General features: G+C 43.7%; 2 protein-coding genes across 2 annotated transcripts in view; one reads left to right on the top strand and one right to left on the bottom strand.

Moving 5' to 3' along the window:
• The window catches only part of SCTR (secretin receptor), a 31,261-nt gene extending 26,895 nt beyond the window's left edge, over window positions 1-4,366 (top strand). The window contains exons 11-13 of the mRNA XM_061612708.1: window positions 2,275-2,413; window positions 2,975-3,016; window positions 4,099-4,366. Of these exons, the coding sequence (XP_061468692.1) occupies window positions 2,275-2,413; window positions 2,975-3,016; window positions 4,099-4,281 (364 nt within the window). The 3' untranslated portion in view covers window positions 4,282-4,366. The remainder of the gene's footprint in view (window positions 1-2,274; window positions 2,414-2,974; window positions 3,017-4,098) is intronic.
• Window positions 4,367-13,656: 9,290 nt separating this feature from the next.
• On the bottom strand, window positions 13,657-22,720 carry TMEM37 (transmembrane protein 37). The gene is made up of 2 exons (XM_061608979.1): window positions 22,465-22,720; window positions 13,657-17,282 (listed from the first exon to the last, which is right to left on the bottom strand). Exons 1-2 carry the CDS (start codon window positions 22,483-22,485, stop codon window positions 16,710-16,712), a joined length of 594 nt encoding a protein of 197 aa, XP_061464963.1. The 5' UTR covers window positions 22,486-22,720; the 3' UTR covers window positions 13,657-16,709.
• Window positions 22,721-23,914: the final 1,194 nt, after the last annotated feature.

Below are 23,914 nucleotides of genomic sequence, written 5' to 3'. Positions count from 1 at the left end.
ATAAAATACAATATATCATAGTAAAAAATCACAAAAACATGTACAAACAAACAACAGAAAGCACAACAAAAACGAAATAGAACACAAATTAAGAAGGATACAAGTTAAAAGTAGAAAGATTAAGAAAATTAAAAGATTAAAATGCCTGGGAGCATAAAAAGGTCTTTACCTGGCGCCAGAAAGATAGAAGTGTAGGCGCCAGGCGTACCTCTTCAGGGAGGCTGTTCCACAACTCAGGGGCCACCACAGAAAAGGCCCTAGATCTAGTAACCACCCTCCGGGCTTCCCGATGAGCTGGTACCCGGAGGAGGGTCTTAGATTCTGAATGAAGTGAACGGGTAGGTTCATAGCGAGAGAGGCGTTCCACAAGGTATTGAGGTCCCACGCCGTGTAAGGCTTTATAGGTCAAAACCAGCACCTTGAATCTCGCCCGGAAGCAAATAGGAAGCCAGTGCAGACGCGCCAGAATAGGTGTTATATGCGAAGACCGACTGGTCCTCGTCAATAGTCTGGCAGCCGCGTTCTGCACCAGCTGACACTTCTGAACTGTCTTCAAGGGCAGCCCTACGTAGAGCGCATTACAGTAATCCAATCTTGAAGTTACCAGAGCATGAACAACGGAGGCGAGGTCGTCCCTGTCCAGATAGGGGCGTAGTTGGGCTACCAGACGAAGATGGTAAAATGCATTCCGTGCCACCGAGGCCACTTGGGCCTCGAGAGACAAGGAAGAATCGAAAAGAACCCCCAAACTACGTACCTGTTCTTTCAGGGGGAGTGTAACCCCATCCAGAACAGGGTGAACATCCACCATCTGAGCAGGGAAGGCGTTCACCAGCAGTGTCTCGGTCTTGTCTGGATTGAGTCTCAGTTTATTAGCTCTCATCCAGTCCATTATCGCGGTCAGGCAACGGTTCAGCACATCAACAGACTCACCTGAAGAAGATGAAAAGGAGAAATAGAGCTGCGTGTCATCAGCATATTGATGGCAACGCACTCCAAAACTCCTGATGACCGCACCCAGCGGCTGCATGTAGATGTTGAAAAGCATGGGGGACAAGACCGACCCCTGAGGGACTCCACAATGGAGAGTCCAGGGTGTCGAGTGATGTTCCCCAAGCACTACCTTCTGGTGACGGTCCGCGAAGTAGGAGCGGAACCACTGCCAAGCAGTGCCCCCGACACCCAACTCCGCGAGTCTCCCCAGAAGGATACCATGGGCGATGGTATCAAACGCTGCTGAGAGATCAAGGAGAATCAACAGAGTCACACTCCCCCTGTCCCTCTCCCGACAAAGGTCATCATACAGGGCGACCAAGGCTGTTTCGGTGCCAAAACCGGGCCTAAAACTGGATTGAAACGGATCTAGATAATCGGTTTCATTCAAGAGCGCCTGGAGCTGGCCAGCAACCACCAATGGATTATGTACATATCCATTTTTGTAAACACTGCTTAGTTGGAGAACTGCATTGCCAAATTTGGATAAGTGTGAATTTCGCTTTTGGTTCTCGTGTTGTTCCTGAAAGTGTGGATTTGGTAAATTTGGCTTTAAATGAGAAATGAATCAAATTTCTCCCCCATCCCTCGTCGGGAAGGGAACAAATGGGCCACATATTCTAATCTCTTTTCCCCAAAAATATTTTATATAGAGATTTTGTTGCTGTCTGGTGGGTCAGTCTCCCTAATATCTTGAAGACTTAGAGGTGGCAGGTACAACTGTCTGGAGCTTTACTCCAATGGCAGCCAGGAGCACCTGCATTCTGTAGAAACTGCTATAACAAGGAAAGAGATTGCAGGGATTGCTGCTACAGGTCCCAGACCTGTGACCTGTAGTGCAACCCTAGTGGTGCCACTGATTTTAAGAGGCAGGTCTGTGTTGCCCCTGAATTTTCTCCCAGGAAGGCCTGCCTGGCACCATCATTGCCAGTTTTTAGGCAACAGGTAAAAACATTTTTATTCACCCAGGCCTTTGGAGTTTAATTTTCTGGGTTTTTTTAGTCAGTTAAGGAGGAGTTAGATAATGTTTTTATGTTTTTCATGAGTATTTTATTTATTCTTGTTTTTATATCTGTTTTTAATGTTGTAAGGCGCTTTGAGTTTCTTTTTTAAAAAACCCACTAATATATATAAATAATAAACTGCTGAAATTGAGTTCTTTGCATTTTCAGCATGGTAAGGCTGTGAACTGGGGTTAATATGAAGCTCACACTCTTTAGGCATAACAATGTACATTTCTACATTTCTGTTTTGTCCAGTTATCTCTGTCTTTACTCCTAGGAGACTCGCTAAATCCACACTTGTACTCATCCCTCTCTTCGGAGTCCATTACATCATCTTTGCCTTTTTCCCTTTTGATACCACGAATGGCACCATGGAGATTCAGGCTTTGTTTGAAAAAGCCATAGGATCTTTTCAGGTAATTTATTTATCTACTGAAAGGTCTTCACCTTCTTCAGATGAAAGAAGTCCTGTCCTTCTTCCGTAGTTGGAACAGATAAGAGTTGGCAAACTTGAATATTTTTCAGGCCCAGGTTTTTAGAGCAGATATATAATGGGATGGCAAAGGGATGTATTCTTAAGTAACTAGGACAGGGATGGCTAACATTTTTTGGCCTAACTGCCACATTTACCATTGGTCAGCCCTCTGGGTGGGGGACACAAGTCAGTGGCAGGTGTGGCCACAGTACATGCTCTTATATATACTTTTGTGTATATATAGGAAATGACACAATGTGATCTGGCAGGGCTTGGGATGTGGCAGTGGATTTGCCGCTGTTCTCTTCTCTGGCCCCAGTTTGTTTTGCTCTGTAAATCACTCAGTCTTTCAACCCTGCAGTCTGGTCTTCACAACTGGCAGCACACTGCATGTCTGGAAGGTTTACATGAATTTTTCTTGCTTCCATATTTACTCTGGAGCGCTGATCTGCCATTTGCAGTTGCATATCTCATAATTGACATGTGCCTGTTTTGTTTGCAGGGCTTTGCTGTGGCTGTCCTTTACTGTTTTCTTAATGGGGAGGTGAGTTTCCCTCATACTGAAATTTACTAAAAATTAAGGCACATTTTCTTCTTATTTGCTTGTTTCCATCATACTGAGGAAACATGTAGAACCAAGCTCCTACCCCTCCCTCACCTGTCAGTATAAGCCTTCAGAAAAGGAGAGAAGCAACCCTAATGAACAATTAGACCAAGGAAGCAATGAGGCCCACTTTGGAGTTGGGTGTAGGGACATGCAAAACAAAGACAAATGGAAGGAACAGAGTTTGCGTCTTTCTTTGCAGTTCTTTGGTAGGTTGCCCCTCCCCCCCCCCATTTTGCTCCTGTACTACCTGGCTTAAAGAAAAATGGGGGTGGTTGTGGAGAGAGAGAGAGACTCTTCACTAGCTAAATATCAATGTATTAGGCTCTTGTTAAAGGCACAGAGCAGCAAAAGCTCACAACTCTTTCTTTATGGCCCGGCTGCAGAACCTGTGGCCCTCCACATGTCATTGGGTTTCACCCTCCCATCAGCCACAGCCAGCATAGTCTATAGTCTGGGATGAAGGGAATATTGGTTCATCAGCATCTGGAGGCTCAGAGGTTCCTGACATCTGCCCTAGAACCTAGCTTTCTCAAGAAAATTTGGATCGGTGTGCTTTTGCTGCTGTCCCTGAAAGATTGCCGTAGACGACTGTACAAATCTGCCCACTCCTTAGACCAGCATTCCATTGGGGTCCCATGACTACAGCCCTCATCATCCGCAGCCAGCATGACCAATGGTCAGAGATCATGGGAGTTGTAGTTCAGCAACATCTGGGAGGGCCACAGGTTCCCCATCCCTGCTTTAGGGAGACAATTATGCTTTGATTAAAGAGCCCATGTATAATACCTACAGCATTGCTAATCAGCACATCAAATGGAGGTAGAGATACTATACCCTATAAATCTGCCAGAGTTACACGGATTGAATGTAAAGGGAATATGACGTAAGTTTGGTTCTGTATCTTTTTGGCCCACACATTCAAAAACTGAGCTGGGAAATGAACCTCATCTGTCAACTCCTTCAGGCACTCTGAGGAAAGCAAAGGGCCTTCCTTAACTGCTGTGAAACCTTTTGTTTAGGTCCAACAGGAGATTAACAGAAAATGGCGGCAGTGGCACTTAAGAAAACATCTTCAGTCACAGAAGCATCACAGCTGCTCATTTCCTAATGATGTCAGTGGATTCACTCAAGTGCTGCAGCTGATGAAGCCCAGCCCTCAGGCGGACAGGAGACCTTCCGCCCCAAATCTGAGTAAAATGTGATGGATCTTATGTAGGAAAGAGCTAATTGCTCACTTGGAGGTAACTGGAAAGCTAACGCTTACCTCATCAGGAATTGAGATTATGGATCTGAAAGCTAAATGTGCCCCCTTCATTAGCTGTGTGCAGCCTGTGCCCTGAATATTATTATCCCCTGGAGTATTTTTTACTGAGGAGATGTATGAAGACTTGTTTCCTTGTGGAAGATTCTCTTCTGAATCCACAACACTTAAGATTCCATTTTCTATCTGGATTTCAGTGGCAGATTACAAGGCTTTTCTGATTTGTTTTGCTCTGTTGAATATTGTGCGGCATCAAGTAGTCTGGGCAAGACGTGACTCATGAGCTGCATATGGTCCTTAGGGAAATGTGTTGTCTGGAGATGCTTTGTAGAATATGAACTTCCTTTAAAAACAAAACAAAAAAACAAGCCTCAAAACTACACCCGTGACTGGCTGTGGGATTCAAATAAGGTCTTGAAACTTGGAGCTCATCTACATGGTGATTTAGTGTGTGTCTGGTGCTACTCACATCCCCTTTTCATTCGCATGGTTCACATGACATTAATGGCAAACAGAAGCTATCATGCAGTTTTCCCCCTGTAAATCTGTACTAACCCAATCCTCTGATAATCCAAAAAAGGGGGAAAAAATCTTCACTCCGTGCATCTGCAAGCCGTAGAAATACAGACTGAAGATGTTTTTTCCTTCCCTTTTCTGATTATGAGAGGATTGGGTTAGTACGGATTTACAGGGGGGAAACTACATGATAGCTTCTGTTTGCCAGTAACGTAATGAGAACCATGTGAATTAAAGAGGATGTGAGTAGCACCAGACCAGAGCTTGGAATATTACTTTTTAAAAGTAATAAATTACAGTTACATGGCCCCCAAAAAGTAGTAATTACTGTTACAATTACAATAGCTCTGAGAGTAACTGATTACTTTACTTTTACTCAAAAGTAATTGCTACAATTACATTTTAGTTACTTTTTTAAAAAATGTCTACAAGGTGCTGGCCTTGGCTGCTGCACATCTAAGTAGCCTAAAACAACATTAAAAATAAGCACACACACACAGAGGGTAGTAGAATTCCCCCCCCATAAGATTAACAGAATGGCATAACAGAATCTCACATCCCCTCACCCCACCCCACCCCCAGCAATGATGATACCCCAACACACATATTTTTGTATATATATTGCTTCCAGCTCTTTTCTCCTTCCACTCCTGTCAATTGTTTTCTCCACCCTGTCTCGCTCTCCACCTCCTCCCTTATCGCCTCCTAAGCACCAATAGGGCATGAAGGAAGAACAACGCTGCACAGAAGCCCAATTTGAAGCACATGATTTTTATTCACAAATCAGAGGAGCAGAAGACTTTCCTTGCTCTCCCCCCCCCAAGTAATGCACAAAAGTAATGCTGGAAACATTACAATTACTCCTCAAAAGTAATGAAGTTACTACTCATTCCATTACCAGCAAAATGTAATGAAGTTACCCACTCATTACTCAAAAAAGTAATAAATTACAAGTAATTCGTTACTTGTAACTAGTTACTTCCAAACTCTGCACCAGACACACACTAAATCACCATGTAGATGAGCCCCGTATCTCTAGGGCTTGCAGATACTTTGCTCCGATGCTTTCAGGTGGATGTGTCAATCATTCCCCTCTCCACACCCACTCCCTCCTCTTCCCTTCTTTCATTTAATTTCCTGTGGGCTAAATAGAAACTTCCTCTCCTCTGTCCTGTTCTGCAAGGCTTTTTTATATTGCTGCAAACTGTGCCTTGTTTTTCTTTTCCCACTAACTTGTGCACAAAAGCATAACACTGCTCAAAGATTTGTATTTCATTTGTATTGTACCAGTGAAAATACAAATAATCACGCTTCCGGGTTGTTTGTTTTTAAAATGAAACTTACTGGTAGAATAAACTGCCAGCTAACAGAGGGAGTGCAAATGTTAAATTAGAGGGCATAGCCTTTAGGAAACTGTGTAGTTGATGCTTCCCCTCAAGTGTGACTAGAAAACACTGTGTTTGCAGCTGGCATTGAGCTCTTAGTGTTGACGGTGCAAACAGAAAATGGAGGTAAAAACAGCATATCTAGCATGAAATTATGCTCCCATGTAGATAAGCCCTTGGTTGTGCAGATTTGTAGCTGTGGACCCTGGGTGCTCAGCTGCCATGATGGTTGGGGGAATCTTTTTTACGACTTTACTTCCTCAGAAACCTTTGACTCTTTCAGCCCTTGTGTCCATTCATGCCTTTATAATCTGGAGGCTAGAGTACTGAAACACAATCTGGGAAGGGCTACATTGCCGCTGAAGTTTCTTTAGGTCATAGAATAAGGAAGTTGGGATAGCCTGTGGAATACCATATCCATTTCCCATCTTCTACCCTGATTTCTGTTACCTTCTGGGCCCAATTTAATTAAGCAAAACCTGCTTATTACTTTTGATTGGTTGCAAGTCTGTATTTTTATAAACATATAAGTAAACAAGCATGGCTTAGAATCCTAGAACCATTGAGTTGGAAGAGACTTCAAAGGTCATCTAGTTTGACCCCATGCTGAGACTGAGCTGATTGAGCTTCAACAGTATCACGTACAGTGCATGTAGAATGACTCCACCCTGCCAGGCTACCTAGTGGAGACAGTCCCATCATAAAAGACTGCTTCAAATATCAGGCATACAGTATGTGCTTGTTTCACTGCACCCAGCTTTGCATTCATAGCTGTCTATGCAAAGTGCTTTCCTTTTGCCTCCCCCTAGTGAAACCTGTGCTGTGTCTCATTTGTACTCATCTGTATAATGTCCCTGTGCCATATGATGCAATTTCAGGAGTTGTCGACAGTCTGGGAGAGAAAGGTGTCAGAGACTTTCTTTGTTTCTCAAGGGCTATGTGTGTGCATGCTGCTCACCGAGAAGCAATAGATTCTTCCTCCATGGCTGGCAATAGGTTACAACAAGCTTCTACCACTCCTCCCTCCTAGTAATTTGTGGCCTCCTCTATTGCACAGAGCTATGCCCTGTCCTGTCCATAGAAATGCAAGAGTTTTCAAACTGGTATAGCATTGCATACCAGTTTGAAGCAAGCAAGGCCTTTTTATTTGCATATGTAAACACACACACACACATTTGAGGTTTCCTCTTATTATGTGAACCATGTGCAAATATTGCTAATGTGTGAGATTTCCAGTATGAATCTGCCAGGTTGAAAATCATTAGCACATTTGACATTGTGAAATTTGATCTCAACAGATCCTGGGTATTCCTAGCTCACAAAATAATCATCCCTCTTTAGCTGTTTATTTTTTATGTTATTGATTTTGCTATGCCAATTCACCACCAATGGTTTCAGGCCACTCCCATCCTAATTGGACTTTGATTGGATTTTGCATTCATGCATGTCCTGCATAGCATTGCCTGGCCTTTTAACCTCATTCTGTAAAAATTAATAAATACCTTTTTCTTCATGTATTTCTCTGTGCAGGGTGTGTGTGTATCATATATATCTATATCTATGCACACACATCACCTTTTAGATGACCACTCCATGCATCCACCAAAGTGGGCTGTGAGTGACCTACACAATGTTATGCCATAATACTTTCTTTAAGGCAACTCTTGTTTTTGCTACAACATGACTCACATCGGCTATCACTCAGGAATATATTACTGATTTTTACTCTACTAGCATGAATTGCTGACTGTGGCAGTTTGTATCTTCAGCTATCTGAACAAAATCCTCAGTTATCTGAACAAAAATTCAGACTAAAAGGAATTGTTATCTCCAAATAAGAAATGAGTATACAAGCCTCAAGCTGGGGCAGCAGAGAGATGTCACACTCCTTCCCAACACACCAGTGTTTTAAATATAAAACATCACATCTTTGGGGCAGGGTCAAAAATATGCAGAGTACTGAAAAAGTCCAAATTAAGGTTTCCATTAACTGAACATCATCATCCTTAATCTTTTTAGGAGCTACTGCTTCTTGTCTCACATGAGACCTTGCACAAATGGCATGAAGCAGAATAAATGTCAGCTGGGGCCAAGCCTGCACCATGCTCTCATTTTTTGTGTGTTGTGGTAATGAGGCGTAAATAAATATGCATTCTTTAGCTGCGACCCAATAGTTCACGAGAGATCTCCAGGAAGGCTGCAGTGCGTAACAAATAGCCCATTCTTGCTGAAGGGGGAATAACTGCATCTACTCTGTGTGACAGTTTGAACTATCTGTAGTTTGTCTGGTGTGATCATTTTGGAGAACACCCCTTAATTGAACAAATAGCTGTCGTGATACGCAATCTTAAGCTAAAATATTAGGTAGGGGAAAACAACAATATATATCTGCATTGAATGTGGTGGATCGGCTGGCTAGATTTGTGTGTAAAATATATAGAGAGTTCTTTTAATACCAAATATGCTTTACAGTCTTTGGCTGAAATCCTTTGCACAATTAGGATGCTTAAATTCTGTTGGCTTAACCAAGATTTTACACAGGCTTTGTCTTGTATTAATATATTTAATATATATAAATGTATTTTAAAACTGGGGAGAGTTGATGTATTTCAGATTTGTATTCTCTCTTTTTAAAAAAAAAGATGGGAATTGGGGTGGAGAGAATGTAACCCTAGTTTTGATATTGGGTTGAGCAAATACCCACACAATAGTGTGGGCTTTGTATGCTTGGAACCATATGCCAGGCATAGGATCTCTTACCTAGATCCCGTCTCTCAATCAAAACTGTTGACAAAAAAATCTCAATAAAGGAATGAAAACAGCAACCCAAATTAACTGTGACAGGGTAAAAACATCAGCATCAACTTGTATTAAAATAAAGGAAAATAGCATCGATAAGAAAATAGCACTGATGTGTTCTCTTTCTAGAAAAGAAATGCTTGCTGGTTCTCACTGTGCATAGAGACAAAAAGGTCTTTCCAGGGATGAACCTTTGAATGCTTTGAGAAGGGTGTTTGTTATGGGATCAGTGTGTGGTGCAGTTCTGCTCTCCCCACCCTCTTCCTTAAAGATTGCTCAGTCTCCCCAGTCCTCCATCATCCGTAAATGGAGGAGTTGCATTTGGGCATTTCCTTGCTATGTGACTGACTTGTGATTGGCTGGGTGCAGTCACATGTCAATCAAGAGCAAGGCCCACCTGGGGCAAGGGCTTTAAATGTTAGGACTGTGACTAAGCGTCCTAAGCGTTCCTCAAAGTCCCTTAACTGACTATCTACAGTGTACACTTAAAGCCTGCAGTAGGATAGGTAGGCTCAAATTGAACTGTAGCCTTTATTTTCTTGAAACAACTTTTTGCCTTCTCTGTGTGTCCTTTTTCTTTATCTTTGACTTGTAATAAACTTCATAAAATTGACTCTTGTGTGCATTTCTGCCAGAATCAAAGGGAATTTTCCCTTCACTTGCCCTAGACCATTTTGGTGTCATGCTATATGTGTGTATACGTTGGGGTCTGACAGAGGCTACGTGCACACTAGTGTCCTTAAAAAGCAGCAAGACTGTTTTCTCTGGGTGCGGTTTGAAATGAACCTGCACTAAGCTGTACAAATCTTTATAGATTCATTTTTTAAAATTGTATTGGCTCCATGTACCCTTCCCAGCTAATATCCAATAAGCTAAAACCCCCACAACTGTTGGCAACAACCCATTTGCAATATCTCACTGACTTGTTTATGGTATTGGGAGTGGGGAATCCTTTTCAGCCTGCGGGCCACATTCCCTCCTGGTCCGCCTTCCAGTGGCGGCAACACGCCAGAAGCAAAAGTGGGCAGAATTATAAAGGTGAATTTTACCTTTAGTAAACTTGTTTCTTCACACTCTCCCATCTCTCTCTATCCTCCGTCCAGGCAAGCAAGAAGCATTATCGGAGCTTGAGGACGCATTTCAGCCAGGCAATAACACTCGAGGAGGCTGCAAAGCAGGTGGGGCCTGGGGAGATGCCTCAGGGCTAGGTAGAGAAGCCGGAAGAGCTGCATTTGGCCCACGGGCCTGAACATAGCAACCTGCCTTATACAGACCATTAGTCCATCTACCTCAGTGTCATCTACACTGACTGGCAGCCCTCTCCAGAGTTTCAGGCAGGGAATCTCTCCCAGCCCTACCTGGAGATGCTGAGGATTGCACTTGGGACCTTCATTCCCCATCTCTGCACTACATTTTCAAGTTATGTACCTTCCCCCAAGTCTTCCAATTACATGCAGGAGGAAGCTTCGTGCAGCTTTGTATGTTTTGCACAAATTATTCTGTAACATTCAGCATAGACATCTCATTCCTCTGAGATCTGTTCTCCACCAGATCCCGTTATGTTCTATTTTGTATAAATGTAGGAACATAGGAAGCCGCCTTATACCAAAATGAACCACTGGCCCTCCTAGCTCAGGACTGTCTACAATGACAAGAGTCTTTCCCAACTTTACATCGAGATGCCAGCCAGCGAATGAACCTGGGGCCTTCTGTATGTAAAACATGTGCTTTATCATTGAGCTGCAACCCTTTTCTTTGGGGGTGGTGGAAAGGGGGGAATAACTCTCCAAAATGCCAACTTTAGAAACATCAGACGCTGCCTGGTATCAGGTTGGACCATTAGTCCATCTAGCTCAGTACTGTCTATCCTGACTGGCAAAGTTTCAGACATGGAACTTTCACAGCCCTCCTGGAGATGCTGGGCACTGAACCTGGGACCATCTGCACAGAGATCATGTGCTCTTCCACTGAGCTGTGGTCCCTTCCCCATCTGTATTTACGCTCATATTTAATGGCTATTTGTTCCCAAATTCTGACAACAAATGTTACAGATGACTAGAATTAACCATTCAAAAAGTAGTTTATTGAACGTTTGACATTCAGATCTCAGATTTCTTCCTATCTTTTACCATGTTTAGAAAATAGCTACAGTTTAGGAAAGCTACAAGTTTCATAATAAAAATAACATTTATTGGAGACAAAGACTATATGCAAACCAGCACCTGCGCTATCACACTTTCTAGTATTTCCTGGGGGGAAAAATGGCCTTTAATAGGCATTGAATCATAAGCTTATAGAAGAATGAGCTGTGGAATGGCATGGAGGGCAAATCCAGACTGTCAGCTCAAAATGGGTCTCTAATGCATTTTAACCTCCATGGGATAGTCTTGAAAGCTTTGATTCAATGGAAATAGTGCAATACCCAGCCCACATCTAATGCATGTAGGATGCCTTGCCATAGTGTGCCACTTTTAGAAAGCCTAGATGATGTTCACTTATTCCATGCACAAGAGGGGGGGAGTGTTCAGCTTTTTGAACTGGAGTTGCAACTCTAACCAAAAACTGAAAATGGTAGTGATGGGAAAATGCAAAATCCCCTAAGCAGAAATGGTTATTTAAGGAAAGTTATCTCTTGTCTGGATATCGCACAGCAAATTAGTTACAATTGTACATTTGTTGTGCTGTAAGATGATTATTTGGGAAGGCCCGTTGGGAACAAAGCTTTACCACAGTTCCTTCATTCAGTAGAACATTCTTCCAAAAAGACTTCACATTTTCTAAACAAATGTTTGGGACTGCCCTTCAGTAAAATTAATAGCACAACATCCTGTCTTTCCAGTTGTCAGATGTCCAGTATTTTAAAGAGACTATCTTTAAATGCAGCACATCATAGCCCCAAAGAACAAAATGTATACCCCTTTTTTAGAATGCTGTATAGCTTCACAGAAGGAGCTCCACTAAAAATACAGACTGCCACCGGGACTGAAGAATATATATCTGAGTTTGCCAAACACAGGGTGCTTCAAACTCTGAAGGATACTTAGATACTACATTGTAGTAACAGCTGATACTCTTTTTGCAGCTATGTAATCTACCCATTTATAACAGGGAACAGTGTCAAATACATGTTGAGCAAAAGGGTAAGAACTGTCTAAGGAAGAATACACAGAGAGGACAGGAATGGAGCATTCTTCTGGGCATTACTCATGGTATTAAATACCAAAGTACATGTTGGGGTACTTCATCTTGGTGTATGAATGAACATATTTTCTATGTCATGACTTGCAAGGTGGACTAGCTTAACTGGTCTCATCTCTGGCAAGTACACTCTGTCTAGAGTCTCTAGACTCTAGGACAGGTGAGGGAAGAGAACATTTTCCAGCTCAAGAGCCACATTCTCTCCTGGACAACTTTCTAGGGGCCACATCCCAGTGGTAGGCAGGGCCAGAGGCAAAGGCGGGAGGAGCAATTAATGTAAATGCTACTTTTGTATAATATGCTAATGTCTACATACACTCGCACACCCCTCCATCCAGGCAGATAAGAAGCATTATCAGAGTCCAAGGACATATGTGAGCCAGGGAAAAGACTGTGTGAAGCAAGGCCAGTGCAATGTGGCCTGGGGAGAGAGGATGTAGCCTAGAGATGTCACATGGGCTGGGGACACTCTCAAGGGCCAGACAGAGAGGCTTGGAGGGCCACATTTGGCCCCTGGGCCTGAAGTTCCCCACCCCTGCTTTAGGCCTTCTGGCGCACTGGATCTAGAACTCCATACATTATATATAAAGGTTCTTTAGAAGTGTTTTTGGACCTTTAGAGAACAGCATAGCAGAAGAAGCAGGTCATTCGGAATAGTTGTATAATCAGCTAGTGAAAATGCATACACATGTTTGAGGAGCATAGAACTAAGCACAGAATGAGTTAGAAGTATAGAACTTCAATCTAACACAGACAGTGAATGTCAATAATTCCAAAGAGCACCTTAAAAAATAAGGTCTCACTGCAGTTTCTAAATAGACAGCTTGGAAGTTCTGCCAGTGGACTTTCTGCACACACCAAATTCCCTGCTGACAATTGTTAAGTCCTCCTGCTGCCCTTTAGCAAAAAAAAAAAAAAAAGAAAGACACAGGAGTCAGTTTTCTGCTGCCAGCATTTTCTTTACTGAATGAGAGATCTGGGTGCATAAGATCCACAGGGACAAGCCCAAACATTGTAAAGAATAAAAAGGCAATAGCCACCCTCAGGTAACTGAGCATAGTGCATTTTTGTTATAATAAATATGTTATGGAGCCACACAATAAAGGACATTGGGTTCAAAGGAGGTTGACTACCCCATAAACATTCTTAAATCTGGATTAACAGATTTAAATTGTACTGGAGGTAAAATCAGAGAGTTAAGAGTGCATACTTGGAAAGTTACAATTGCCTTGTCAAAACAGCAGTGTGAGGTTATTTCCTTATTAAGCCACACACAGATACAGCTAGACACTACTGATGTTTATTTTTTAAAATAAACTGTCCATGTCAGTTCTCTCAGTCATTGCTTACAGCAGCTTTCCCAACCAGTGTGCCTCCAGATGTTGTTGGACCACAACTCCCATCAGCCTCAGCCAGCATTGCCAGTGGTCAGGAAAGATGGGAATTGTGGTCCAACAACATTTGGAGGCACACTGGTTGGGAAAGGCTGGCTTACAGTCTTGTTGAGGGCTTGTCCACATGTTAATGTTTCTGATCAGAGTTTGCATAAACCAGCCTTTTCCATTTTACAGCTAAGCTAGAATGTGTACACCACCTGTGGGCAATTGGCCACCGTTTCAGCAAAGTATTTTTTTTGGGGGGAGGGGGAGAAATGTTGAATGAATGCACATGGCATTGACCAGCCTCTCATAGGCCAGCCTTATGTGGATCTTGAGCATATGAAGATATAATTTCTCTCTAGCATATTCACAAAATTGCTACACTGGGGAAAAGGTGGTGCTTTAGGGTGTTATAGTTGTTGTTTTACCAAGAAACAATTGTCAGTTCATACAGAACTACAGAGATCAAGATATTTGTTACATGTGCCCCTGCATGAATTTTAGAAATAATCCTGCCAGCGGATATGAGCTGTGTACATACTTCTGTTTACTCTGCATCCAGTGTGCTCCCACCACTTGCTTGGGAAATAGTGTACACATGATGTTAGCCATAAGCTGTATCTATCCTGTTGTTTCTTATGGAATTCTGGATTTTGATGCATTTTCCTCTAAACGAGCTTCCATCTGAATTGAGAAAAAGAATGACCTAGCTGTATCCCAAGCTCGTAATGCGTACACAGCCATAAACTAGATCATTCCAGAATCCCAAACTAAAAACTTGAAGCATTTTTATTAAAGGGTTTATTTAAAAGAAGAAGAAGAGGAAGAGAATTTGAACCAACATTCCCAGTTTGAATGGCTGTTTCCAGAGACAGCAAGAGAGAGCAGGAACTTCTCTTCCTGTGATTTTGATAAGACGGAAGTGAAACTGACAATCTTCTAAGCACAGCATTCTCTGATCTACATCCTGTTCTCTCAGGACTGTGTATAGAGTTAGTGAGTGATGATGTTAGGAAAGATCATCTCTAGACTATAGGGAAGGGTTTGTCCGTCCCCCCTCATTAAATCCCCACAGCAAAGACCTCTTGAGCAATATAATATTAGACAGATAACTCTGCTTCTCAGCTGCAAAGTGACTTTGTGGCTGCTAAGCTATGCAATTCAGCTCTTCAGCTCCAGCACAAATAGTGTTGTGGATCTTTTATAATTGAACTCATTCTAACCCATCTTGCCACGTAATGAGATTGTGGAATCATGTAACAGGAAAAGAAAAGAATAATACTTCTCCTTAGAAATGCTTGCCCTAAGATAGAGATGACAGGGGTCATGCTCATTATTTGTGAATAAAGAAACAATAATCAGATATCATATTAAGTCCTATAGCATAAATTCCAGTCATGTGGCAGATTAAAGCAACCTATATATAAAGCATTTTGATTCTGTGGGTTGCTGTCCATCAACATGGACAAAATAAAGGTGGAAGTCTTAAGGAAGTTCCTATTAAAATCTCATATACACAATCATATAGTGATCACATATGTGAATAATGCATGTGTGATTTTGGCTTTCAAATGCATCCACAGGAGTTGTTAAGCATAAAACCTTGACTGTGGTTAAAATCATAGAATCATAGAATAGTAGAGTTGGAAGGGGCCTATAAGGCCATCAAATCCAACCCCCTGAGCAATGCTGGAATCCAAATCAAAGCATTCCTGACAGATGGCAGTCCAGCTGCCTCTTGAATGCCTCCAGTGTCAGAGAGCCTACTACCTCTCTAGGTAGTTGGTTCCATTGTCCAAATCAGTCAAGCAGCTTTGTCATGACCAGAGATGTGCAGGCCTGGGTCGGGGGAAATGGGAAAACTGGGGGGGGGGGAGAAACTGTTACCCAGCCCCCCCCATTTTTTCAGTTTTTTTCTGAGCCTTCACATCCCTAGTCATTACCACAGTCAACTTGTCTATGTCAATTTCCAGCAGCATGTCTTTCTGTGTTTCCCCTTTTTAAGCCGTTTCCTTTGCAGGTAAAGGAAGAGATCTCAAAGTAGAGTGGAAGAGGTGGTTGGGCTGCCATTGGAAGGACTTGGAACTTGTGGCCCTCCAGATATTGTTGGAGTACATCTCCCAACATTCCTGGGCAGCGAGCATACTGGCTGCGGCTGATGGGAATCTGAGTCCAAAAACATATGGAGGGCTACTGGTTTCCTACCCTTTGCCTAGAAAATGGCTAAAGGAGACGCCGGAAGCAGTGAGACACAATACAATTGAAATTAAACTGCTACCATAAATAGCTTTGTTGCAGGTACAGTTCAAATGAGAGCATTATACTCCATAATGTAAAACCGGTCTGATAAAACGGTATATAAATCACATATCGTCTCATGACAGAAGCAAAAAGGAACAAAGCCCTAATAATGGTTTTAAATAGGCTAGGCTGGAATGCAAATTACTTGAGTTTATTGGGAGGTGAAACTCTGCTTAGCATTGCTCATCATCCTGCATAGGGCAAATGTTTCTTCCGATTCTAACTGATGTGTAAAAATAAAATAATGGAGATTTGTGAAAAAGACTAAGCAAATTTACACAGTGAATGTCTTTCCCCACTCAGATACTGAATATGACTCCAATGAGATTTCTTAGTCACACGACAAACTTGGCCCACTGGTTTTAATGAGACTAAATCACAACTTTGTTGTGACCTGATTTCGGGCTCTTGATTAATAAATCTAAGAACCTCAACTGAGTTACAGTACAGTGTGACTTAAATATTAAGACCAACAGACCAGGTTTGTCATGACTAAGAAATCTTGTTGATTTCCCTGGGACTTTGCTTTAAATAAATGAGTTTTAAATTAAACAAACCAAGCATTTGCTATTCCATTTCTATGGAAAGTTACATTATTTAAAATCCAACTTCCAGTATGCAGCATCCATTATGAGCTGATCTTGGAGAAATCCTCTGAGTGGTATTCCATTGCAAATGGCTTATCTTAATGCACTCTATGAAAACTTGGCCTCCCTTTCAAAACCTTGGTCTCCCTTTATACTGCCTCAGTATACTTTCTGTACATCTGGTGAAGCTCATGTTCATCATTCTTAATTTTTTCTCATTCTGTTCCATGGAAACGTTATATTGTTAAGGTGAAGTCCACTGATTCCGTTAAGGAAGAAAAGGAAGGCAGCAATAAATTCACACCAATAGGTTAATGTGAACCCCATGAAAGTGATGTAGTCCCTCAGAAGGATTAAGAAGCTCAAAACTCCAGCAGATGAGAGCAGAAATGAGAGAAGAATTAGGATTGATCCCATCGACCACTTTCTCCTGGAGTTGACGTCTTCGCAGACTTGGGACACCATGAGAAGTTCCAGGCCAAAGATTGCTATGACAACAGCAAAAGATGCCAAGCTTCTTGCAAAAGTCATGCCTACATTTATCCCTCTGATGTTGGCCAAAGTGAGGTTAGTGGCACATTTCAGGGCGCTATTGTTTCCAACTGTGCAGAAGTGCCACAATCCAAAGAGCTTTCCTTTGGCAAAAAGCCAGTGGCCATCACACACTGCAATGGAGGACAGCACTATTGCTATTGCAACGCAGAGGATAATTAGGCTTCTGATAAACGTCTCAAAAAATGATCTTGTTGGTCTTCTGTGAGCAAGTAGCCACTGGGCCTTAAAGAGAAGTTTCAAAAAAGAAAAAGTTAAATTTGGCTTGTTTCCAAGCAAGATATATTTCTTCCAAATCAGCACCAGCAAACAGTTTTTTATTGACACTGTGGCTGATTAGAAAGAGTGCTTAATAATTGCAATAGCCATTGAAATCAATTAAATGCACCCTGCAGACAGTTTATATACAACTGATTTGAGAGTGCTTTGAGAAAGGGAGGGCAAAGGGTTAAAACAGTAAGAATTTAATGAATCCCTTGAATGCCACAGAAACAGTAGTAAGTCTTACCAGAGCCACCTTTCCAAAAATTATATTGTGTTTGTGTGTGTGTGTTTGGTATGCTACGTCTATGCTATGGTAGGGTTTAGAAATAAAGTAAATCATCTGTAATATTTCATTACTAAGAAAAGAAAATTGAAATATGCTACACTTGGTAACATCTGTCTTTGGGTCTTGTACACAATGCCCTGGCTGACAGTTATTCAGAGAGGCAACAAAACAGCGTATAATAGCAATCACAGTTTGCGTCCTGCTAGCACAGACCTGTTCTTGGCTGCCACAGGAAATCCTCCCTCCTACCATATGAGCGCTTAACAACTGTGTGTGTAGGAACAAGTCTGTTGCATACGTGTGGTTTGTCCCATTTTCAGAACTGGCATCCCTGGCTGCCACTGCAGGTTTGCCCATCTGGGCCACCGCCTCAGGCTGCCCTGGAACCTCCCCAGCCTAACGGTTTAGTTCATCTTGCTGTGGCTTGTTCTGTGTAGGAGTGTTGCCTGCTATTAGGAGGCAGACTTCACATCCGGAGTTTTAGAGGGAAACATGTTTCCATTTCCCCCCACTCTCCTCTTTACTAGAAGAATGCAGCCCTGCCTTGTTTCAGTTTCCTGGTTGTTGGGAGAAAGGAGCATTTTGATGTCCTCCCCATCAAGACAGATACATTTTATTTTATTATTTATTTATTTATTAGCTTTATATCCTGTCCTTCCTCCCAGTAGGAGCCAAGGCAGGAATAAAATAACTTTTATTGTAGTAAAGCAGTTGTTGACTGGGAGGTTGTCTCACGTGTGTTCCAGAAATGCAATGGGTCCCCGTCCACCAGCCTCTTCTTGAGGAAAATCTTTGGGAAGCACATTCATTTCTCAGACTGCACCTGCACAGTGACCTCATTCCACCCCTTATCGGAAGGCAACACCAACTTCTGAATGAGGCTAACCACCTGTGAGGTATTTGTGATGAAATGCAATTCCCACCTCAGGACCACTATCTAAATTTTAAAGCAGGGCTGGGCAGGCTTCAGGTCTGTGGAATCTACTTTGTTTTTTACTAGAACCCCCAGATTCACCTGGTTTAAGAGACAGACAGAATATTTTTTATTGAAAATTGGAACTCAGCAGAAGTCACAGTCCTTCCACACAAAAATCCACTTCTGATTCCTCCAAGCTTTCAGAGGTATAATGTTGAGTGTGTGTGTTTTATTATGCTGCTGCTATCAGGAGTTAGAAATTATTGCTGATCTACTGCAAATCATGCAGAGATCTACCAGTAGATTCCAATCTACTTTGTATTAGTTATGGTGCAGGAACCTTTTGGGTGTCTGAGGATGGTGGTGCTGGGTGAGTGAAGGCCTCAAGAAGGCATCAAAGGAATCTTCAATGGAGGATTAGACAAATTCATGGAGGATAAGGCTATCAGTGGCTTCAAGTCATGATAGCAATGTTCTAGCTCCACTGTTGGTGGCAATAGGACTCTGAATACCAATTGACAGGAATCAAAAGTGGGGTGTGTACTATTATGGCCAGGTCCTGATTGTAGGCATCTTGTTGGCCACTGTGGCATCTTGTTGGCCACTGTGAGAACAAGATGCTGGACTAGATGGGCCATTGGCCTGATCCAGCATGGCTCTTCTTAGGTTCTTATGAAGGGATGTGTCTGATTATAAGAGTAGAGAGATAAGGTGGAGGCAAGGCCAATAAGGGGTGAAGATGAAAAGCTTTTGCAGGATCAAGGAGCACACAGGAAGCCAGGGTAGTGATTTATGGAGTGGTACCCCCAGAGATGTAGTCATCTGGGGTCTTGGGGTGTGTGTCTTAGACTCCTTATCTTTAGAGAACAGGGTCCCACCCAGGTCCTAGGTCGCCAGCATCCTACAAGCCAATCAGAATGAAAGCTGGCTGGAGATGGTGTTAGCCACTGAGAAGAATCTTCTAACATGTTTCCTTGTCCTTTCCACCTGCTTGGAGACAATCAGAGTGAAAGGAGGTGAGTCAGCCACTGGGAAGACACTTCTCGGTAGCAAACACACTCCCCTTTCAAGCTGATTGGCTCCTAGGGACAGCTGCTATTGTAGGAGAAGGTACATGCAGGAAGGACTGAGGAGAGTGGAGATGATGACAAGAAAGCAAGCGAGGGGAGATGGCATGGCATGGTTATCATGAAGGGACCCTGCACTTCTGAATTTGCCACTACGCTACTGGATGGTCACAGCAATGAGAGAGGTGAACAATTTTGGCAGGAGAATGCTGAATGGATATGAGTGGATGACGGTGAGACAACAGAAGACCAGAGAGAAGAAGATTGCAGTAGCTGAGGCAAGGGATGCCTAGGGTACGGACCTGAGTTGTTGCTGAGGGGACTGAGAGAAAGGGACAACTTGTTGCGAAGGGAGAAGTGACATAATTTGGCAATGGACTCCACATAGGGAGCAAAGGAGAGAGAAGGGTCAAAGGGAATGCTATCCCCTGATCAGCAGGATGGATGGTGATGTTGTCAATGGATAAGGAGTGTGAATGAGGAGAGGACAACTTGGAAGGAAAGTTGAGACCTTCAGTCATGCTGAGTGTGAGTTGATTATGAAGCACCTTTATATTGATAATAGATGCAGGGCTACCTTAAGGTTTTGTTAAGTGTTTTGAAAACCCTAAAATGTTTTATAAATGCTAATTTTTATCATTTAATCATTTTGAAGTGCGCATGTGCACACACACACAATTTTGCTGGAAATTCCTGAAGCGATGCCACGCTGCTCCATTCTTCAGGGACTTAGTTTACAAGCTAAAAACATTCACCTCAAGCCTATCTTCCTTGTAACACCCTAAATTTCCTCTTTTCTTCATTGCAACCCCTGTAGTTCACTGTGTTTTTTAAAATAGCTCTTGTACAAAACCTCACAAGGGCCACAGAGCAAGAGAAAGTTTTGCTGAAACATCAGTAATCATGCGCCAGTGAGGGACAGAGCAGCTGATATTTGTAAACAGCCCATTGCATTCCGAGAGGGAAGGGAGGAAATGGGGCAATTTAAGCACATTATTGGAGTCCTTAGTTGACAATCTCTTATACAGTGAAAGCATCGTGTACCACAGAGCAGATTTTGTTTTGGTATCTATTATGTTAAAATGAGTTCTATGATGGAAGAAAGGCAGGACAGAAATGTCAGAAAGTAATTTTTTTTAACAGAAGTCTTTTTCCATTGGTAACTAGAAAGTATGTATAGTTAGCATGGTACAGCATATGGTACAGCAAATGGCATGAAATGGTACAGCAAATGGTCAGGAAGATTCTTCAAAGGCAGCCACAATGTGAGAACAAAGTCCAGCCCTGTGGGGTCTTTTATGCTCAAACAGATTCATCAAGTTATCAATATTTCCCCAGCTCTGTAGCAGATTTAACAAGCAAATTGCCTTTCTATAGCTATTGATGGGCTGTAGCTCGGGGTCAGAGCATTTGCTTTCCTTGTAGAAAGTCCCAGGTTCAATCCCCGGCATCTCCAAGTAGGACTATATCTGAAACTCTGGAGAGCCACTGCTGCCCATCAGTGTAGACAAAACCGACCTGCCTGGATCAATGGACTGATTCAGTATAAAGCAGTTCGTGTGTCCTTTCTAACCCTGAAATATGTCCCAAACCTATTCTCTGTTACAGCTGTTACAGTCTGTCCTTTACTGAATTAAAGCTTGATTTCCTGCAAAGATAAATCTGGAAAAGTAGGTCAGATATTCAAAGGTACACACCATAAATCTAAAGCATCCCCCTAAAGAATCCTGGGAACTGTAGACTACCCCTCACAGAGCTACAAGTCCAAGCACCCTTCATAAACCACAGTTCCCAGGATTCTTGGGCTGTGTGGGGGTCGCTTTAAATGCATGGTGTGTATCAGCTGTCAAAACACAGATTTCAGAGGACCTTCTCTTAGTTTCCCTTGCTTGAATAGCAGCACTATCTATGTACTATGTGCACATCGTTCAATAGGAGAAGCTCTCGGTGAAAAAAAGAGCGCCCAAAAGTCAGGATAAGAACATAAGAACATAAGAAGAGCCTGCTGGATCAGGCCAGTGGCCCATCTAGTCCAGCATCCTGTTCTCACAGTGGCCAACCAGGTGCCTGGGGGAAGCCCGCAAGCAGGACCCGAGTGCAAGAACACTCTCCCCTCCTGAGGCTTCCGGCAACTGGTTTTCAGAAGCATGCTGCCTCTGACTAGGGTGGCAGAGCACAGCCATCATGGCTAGTAGCCATTGATAGCCCTGTCCTCCATGAATTTGTCTAATCTTCTTTTAAAGCCATCCAAGCTGGTGGCCATTACTGCATCTTGTGGGAGCAAATTCCATAGTTTAACTATGCGCTGAGTAAAGAAGTACTTCCTTTTGTCTGTCCTGAATCTTCCAACATTCAGCTTCTTTGAATGTCCACGAGTTCTAGTATTATGAGAGAGGGAGAAGAACTTTTCTCTATGCACTTTCTCAATGCCATGCATAATTTTATACACTTCTATCATGTCTCCTCTGACCCGCCTTTTCTCTAAACTAAAAAGCCCCAAATGCTTTCCTCGTAAGGGAGTCGCTCCATCCCCTTGATCATTCTGGTTGCCCTCTTCTGAACCTTTTCCAACTCTAGAATATCCTTTTTGAGATGAGGATCGATCACCTATACGTGGAAGGACTTTCAGTTCAAGGCAGCTCTGTTTTCCCCAAGGCGCAACAGGTGGCAAAAGAAAGTCCGAGTTCACTGTGGCTGCGATGAGCCGCTCTGCCTGTAGGGCGAACGGTGAACATGTACAGGCGGCTACAACAATGGCAGAACAAAGGACCGCGGCACAGAGCTGGCGGCGGGGATGCAACCTCCCCCCCGCTCCATTTCTTTCCCCCACCCCAAGACCGAAGCATCTCTCCAGGCTCTGTCGTCCCCGATTACCTGCACCGCTATGGCGGTCATGCTGACTTCTGCTCCTTTCCGCGAGGAACTTGGTTGGCTTTGATTCGGATGCTGCGCGGGGGCAGAAACAGAGGAAAGGGACAGTCTCCTCCTCCGCACCCCTCAAGCTCCCACTTCTTCGGAGTCAGAGGGGCTCATCGCGGCGGAGTCCTGCGGGCAGCGGCCGGGCGCTCTACCACCATCCTAGGAGAGCGGTGGAGTGAGACAGGGCTGCTGCTGCTGGTTGCCCTTTGAGTTTTCCCTTTGGCTGAGTCAGCAGCCGAACAGTTCGGGGGAGGAGGCAAGCCGGAGCGGCTGGAGCCGGCAGGGGGTGGGGGAGAGGAGGGGGAAGAGAACGAGAGGCGGGCAAGCCCGGCAACAGGGAAGTGCAGTCACGCTGGCCGCTGGAAGCCCCGTCTCGCCCAAGCTGGAGAGGAAGCTGCCTTGTCCCGAGTTAGACCATTGGTTCATCTGATGCAGTGCTGGCTACACTGACTGGCAGCAGCGCCTCTCCAGCGTTTCCGGCGGGGTTCTCTTCCAGCCCTATCTGGAAAGGTGAGGGATCGATTGAATGTGGACCTTCAGCGTGCAAGGGAGAGATGCTCTCCCACTGAGCTACGGCCTTTGCCCTGCAGCCCACTGAAGATGGACCACTTTGGCTTGCCCCTCTGAGGGATGTTTGCCAATGCCTCTCATCCATTTGACAACCCCCAAGTTGCCTTTGCCAGATGAGGTGATTTTTGAGCCCTCCTGTAGGCCACAGATGGTCATCGCCGCTGAAGCCTGATGCTCCAGAGGGCCTTGGTATGGCTTTGTACATGGGCATATATGTAGGAAGCTGCACTTACACTGAATCCATCTCAATGCTGTCTACCCCAGTGTTCTTCAACCCTACCCCCCCCCCCCGATGTTGCTGGACTCCAACTCCCATCATCTCCCCCAGTTTAGCCAATGGTGAGGGATGATGGGAGTTGGAGTCCAGCAACTTCAGGGGACCCAGAATTGAACAGCTCTAGTTTACACACTGGCTGGATGCGGCTTCTCCAGGACTTCAGACAGGGGTTTCCCTCAGCCTTAGCTGGAGTTGCCAGGGACCGAACCAGGGGCCTCCTGCAGGGAACGCAGGTGCTCCCTCTACCTCTGAGCTACCGCCTTTTCCCAAAGAAAGGGGGACTGAGTATGGCACACATCAGCCTTACCCAGGCACGGTTCAACACCCAGTCTCAGCTGGGACTCAGTCACCATGCCAGAAACAGGGTAGTGAGACTGGCCTGTCAGGACACGTCTACCCATTCTACTACATACATGGAAATGCTGCACGTACAGGGAAGCAACTTACAAATTAGTGTAGGGACATAATGAGGGGGTACTAAAATGTGGGCAACTCCTTCTCCCCCTGCAACTGAGGTGGCTCCTGCACCTTTAAAAGTCGCACAGAAAAGAAAATTTC

This window comes from Rhineura floridana, chromosome 2 (assembly GCF_030035675.1).
Source record: "Rhineura floridana isolate rRhiFlo1 chromosome 2, rRhiFlo1.hap2, whole genome shotgun sequence".
NCBI lineage: Eukaryota > Metazoa > Chordata > Lepidosauria > Squamata > Rhineuridae > Rhineura > Rhineura floridana.
Note: the sequence above shows the minus strand (reverse complement) of the source record. Positions and strands in the feature narration are given on the sequence as shown.

Bases quoted from the DNA above. Each gene is read 5' to 3' on its own strand.
- TMEM37 (XM_061608979.1), bottom strand. From the start codon at position 22,485: ATGACCGCCATAGCGGTGCAG. The intron at 17,283-22,464 runs GTAATCGGGGAC...CTTCTCTTTAAG, and splicing joins TGACCGCCATAGCGGTGCAG to GCCCAGTGGCTACTTGCTCA.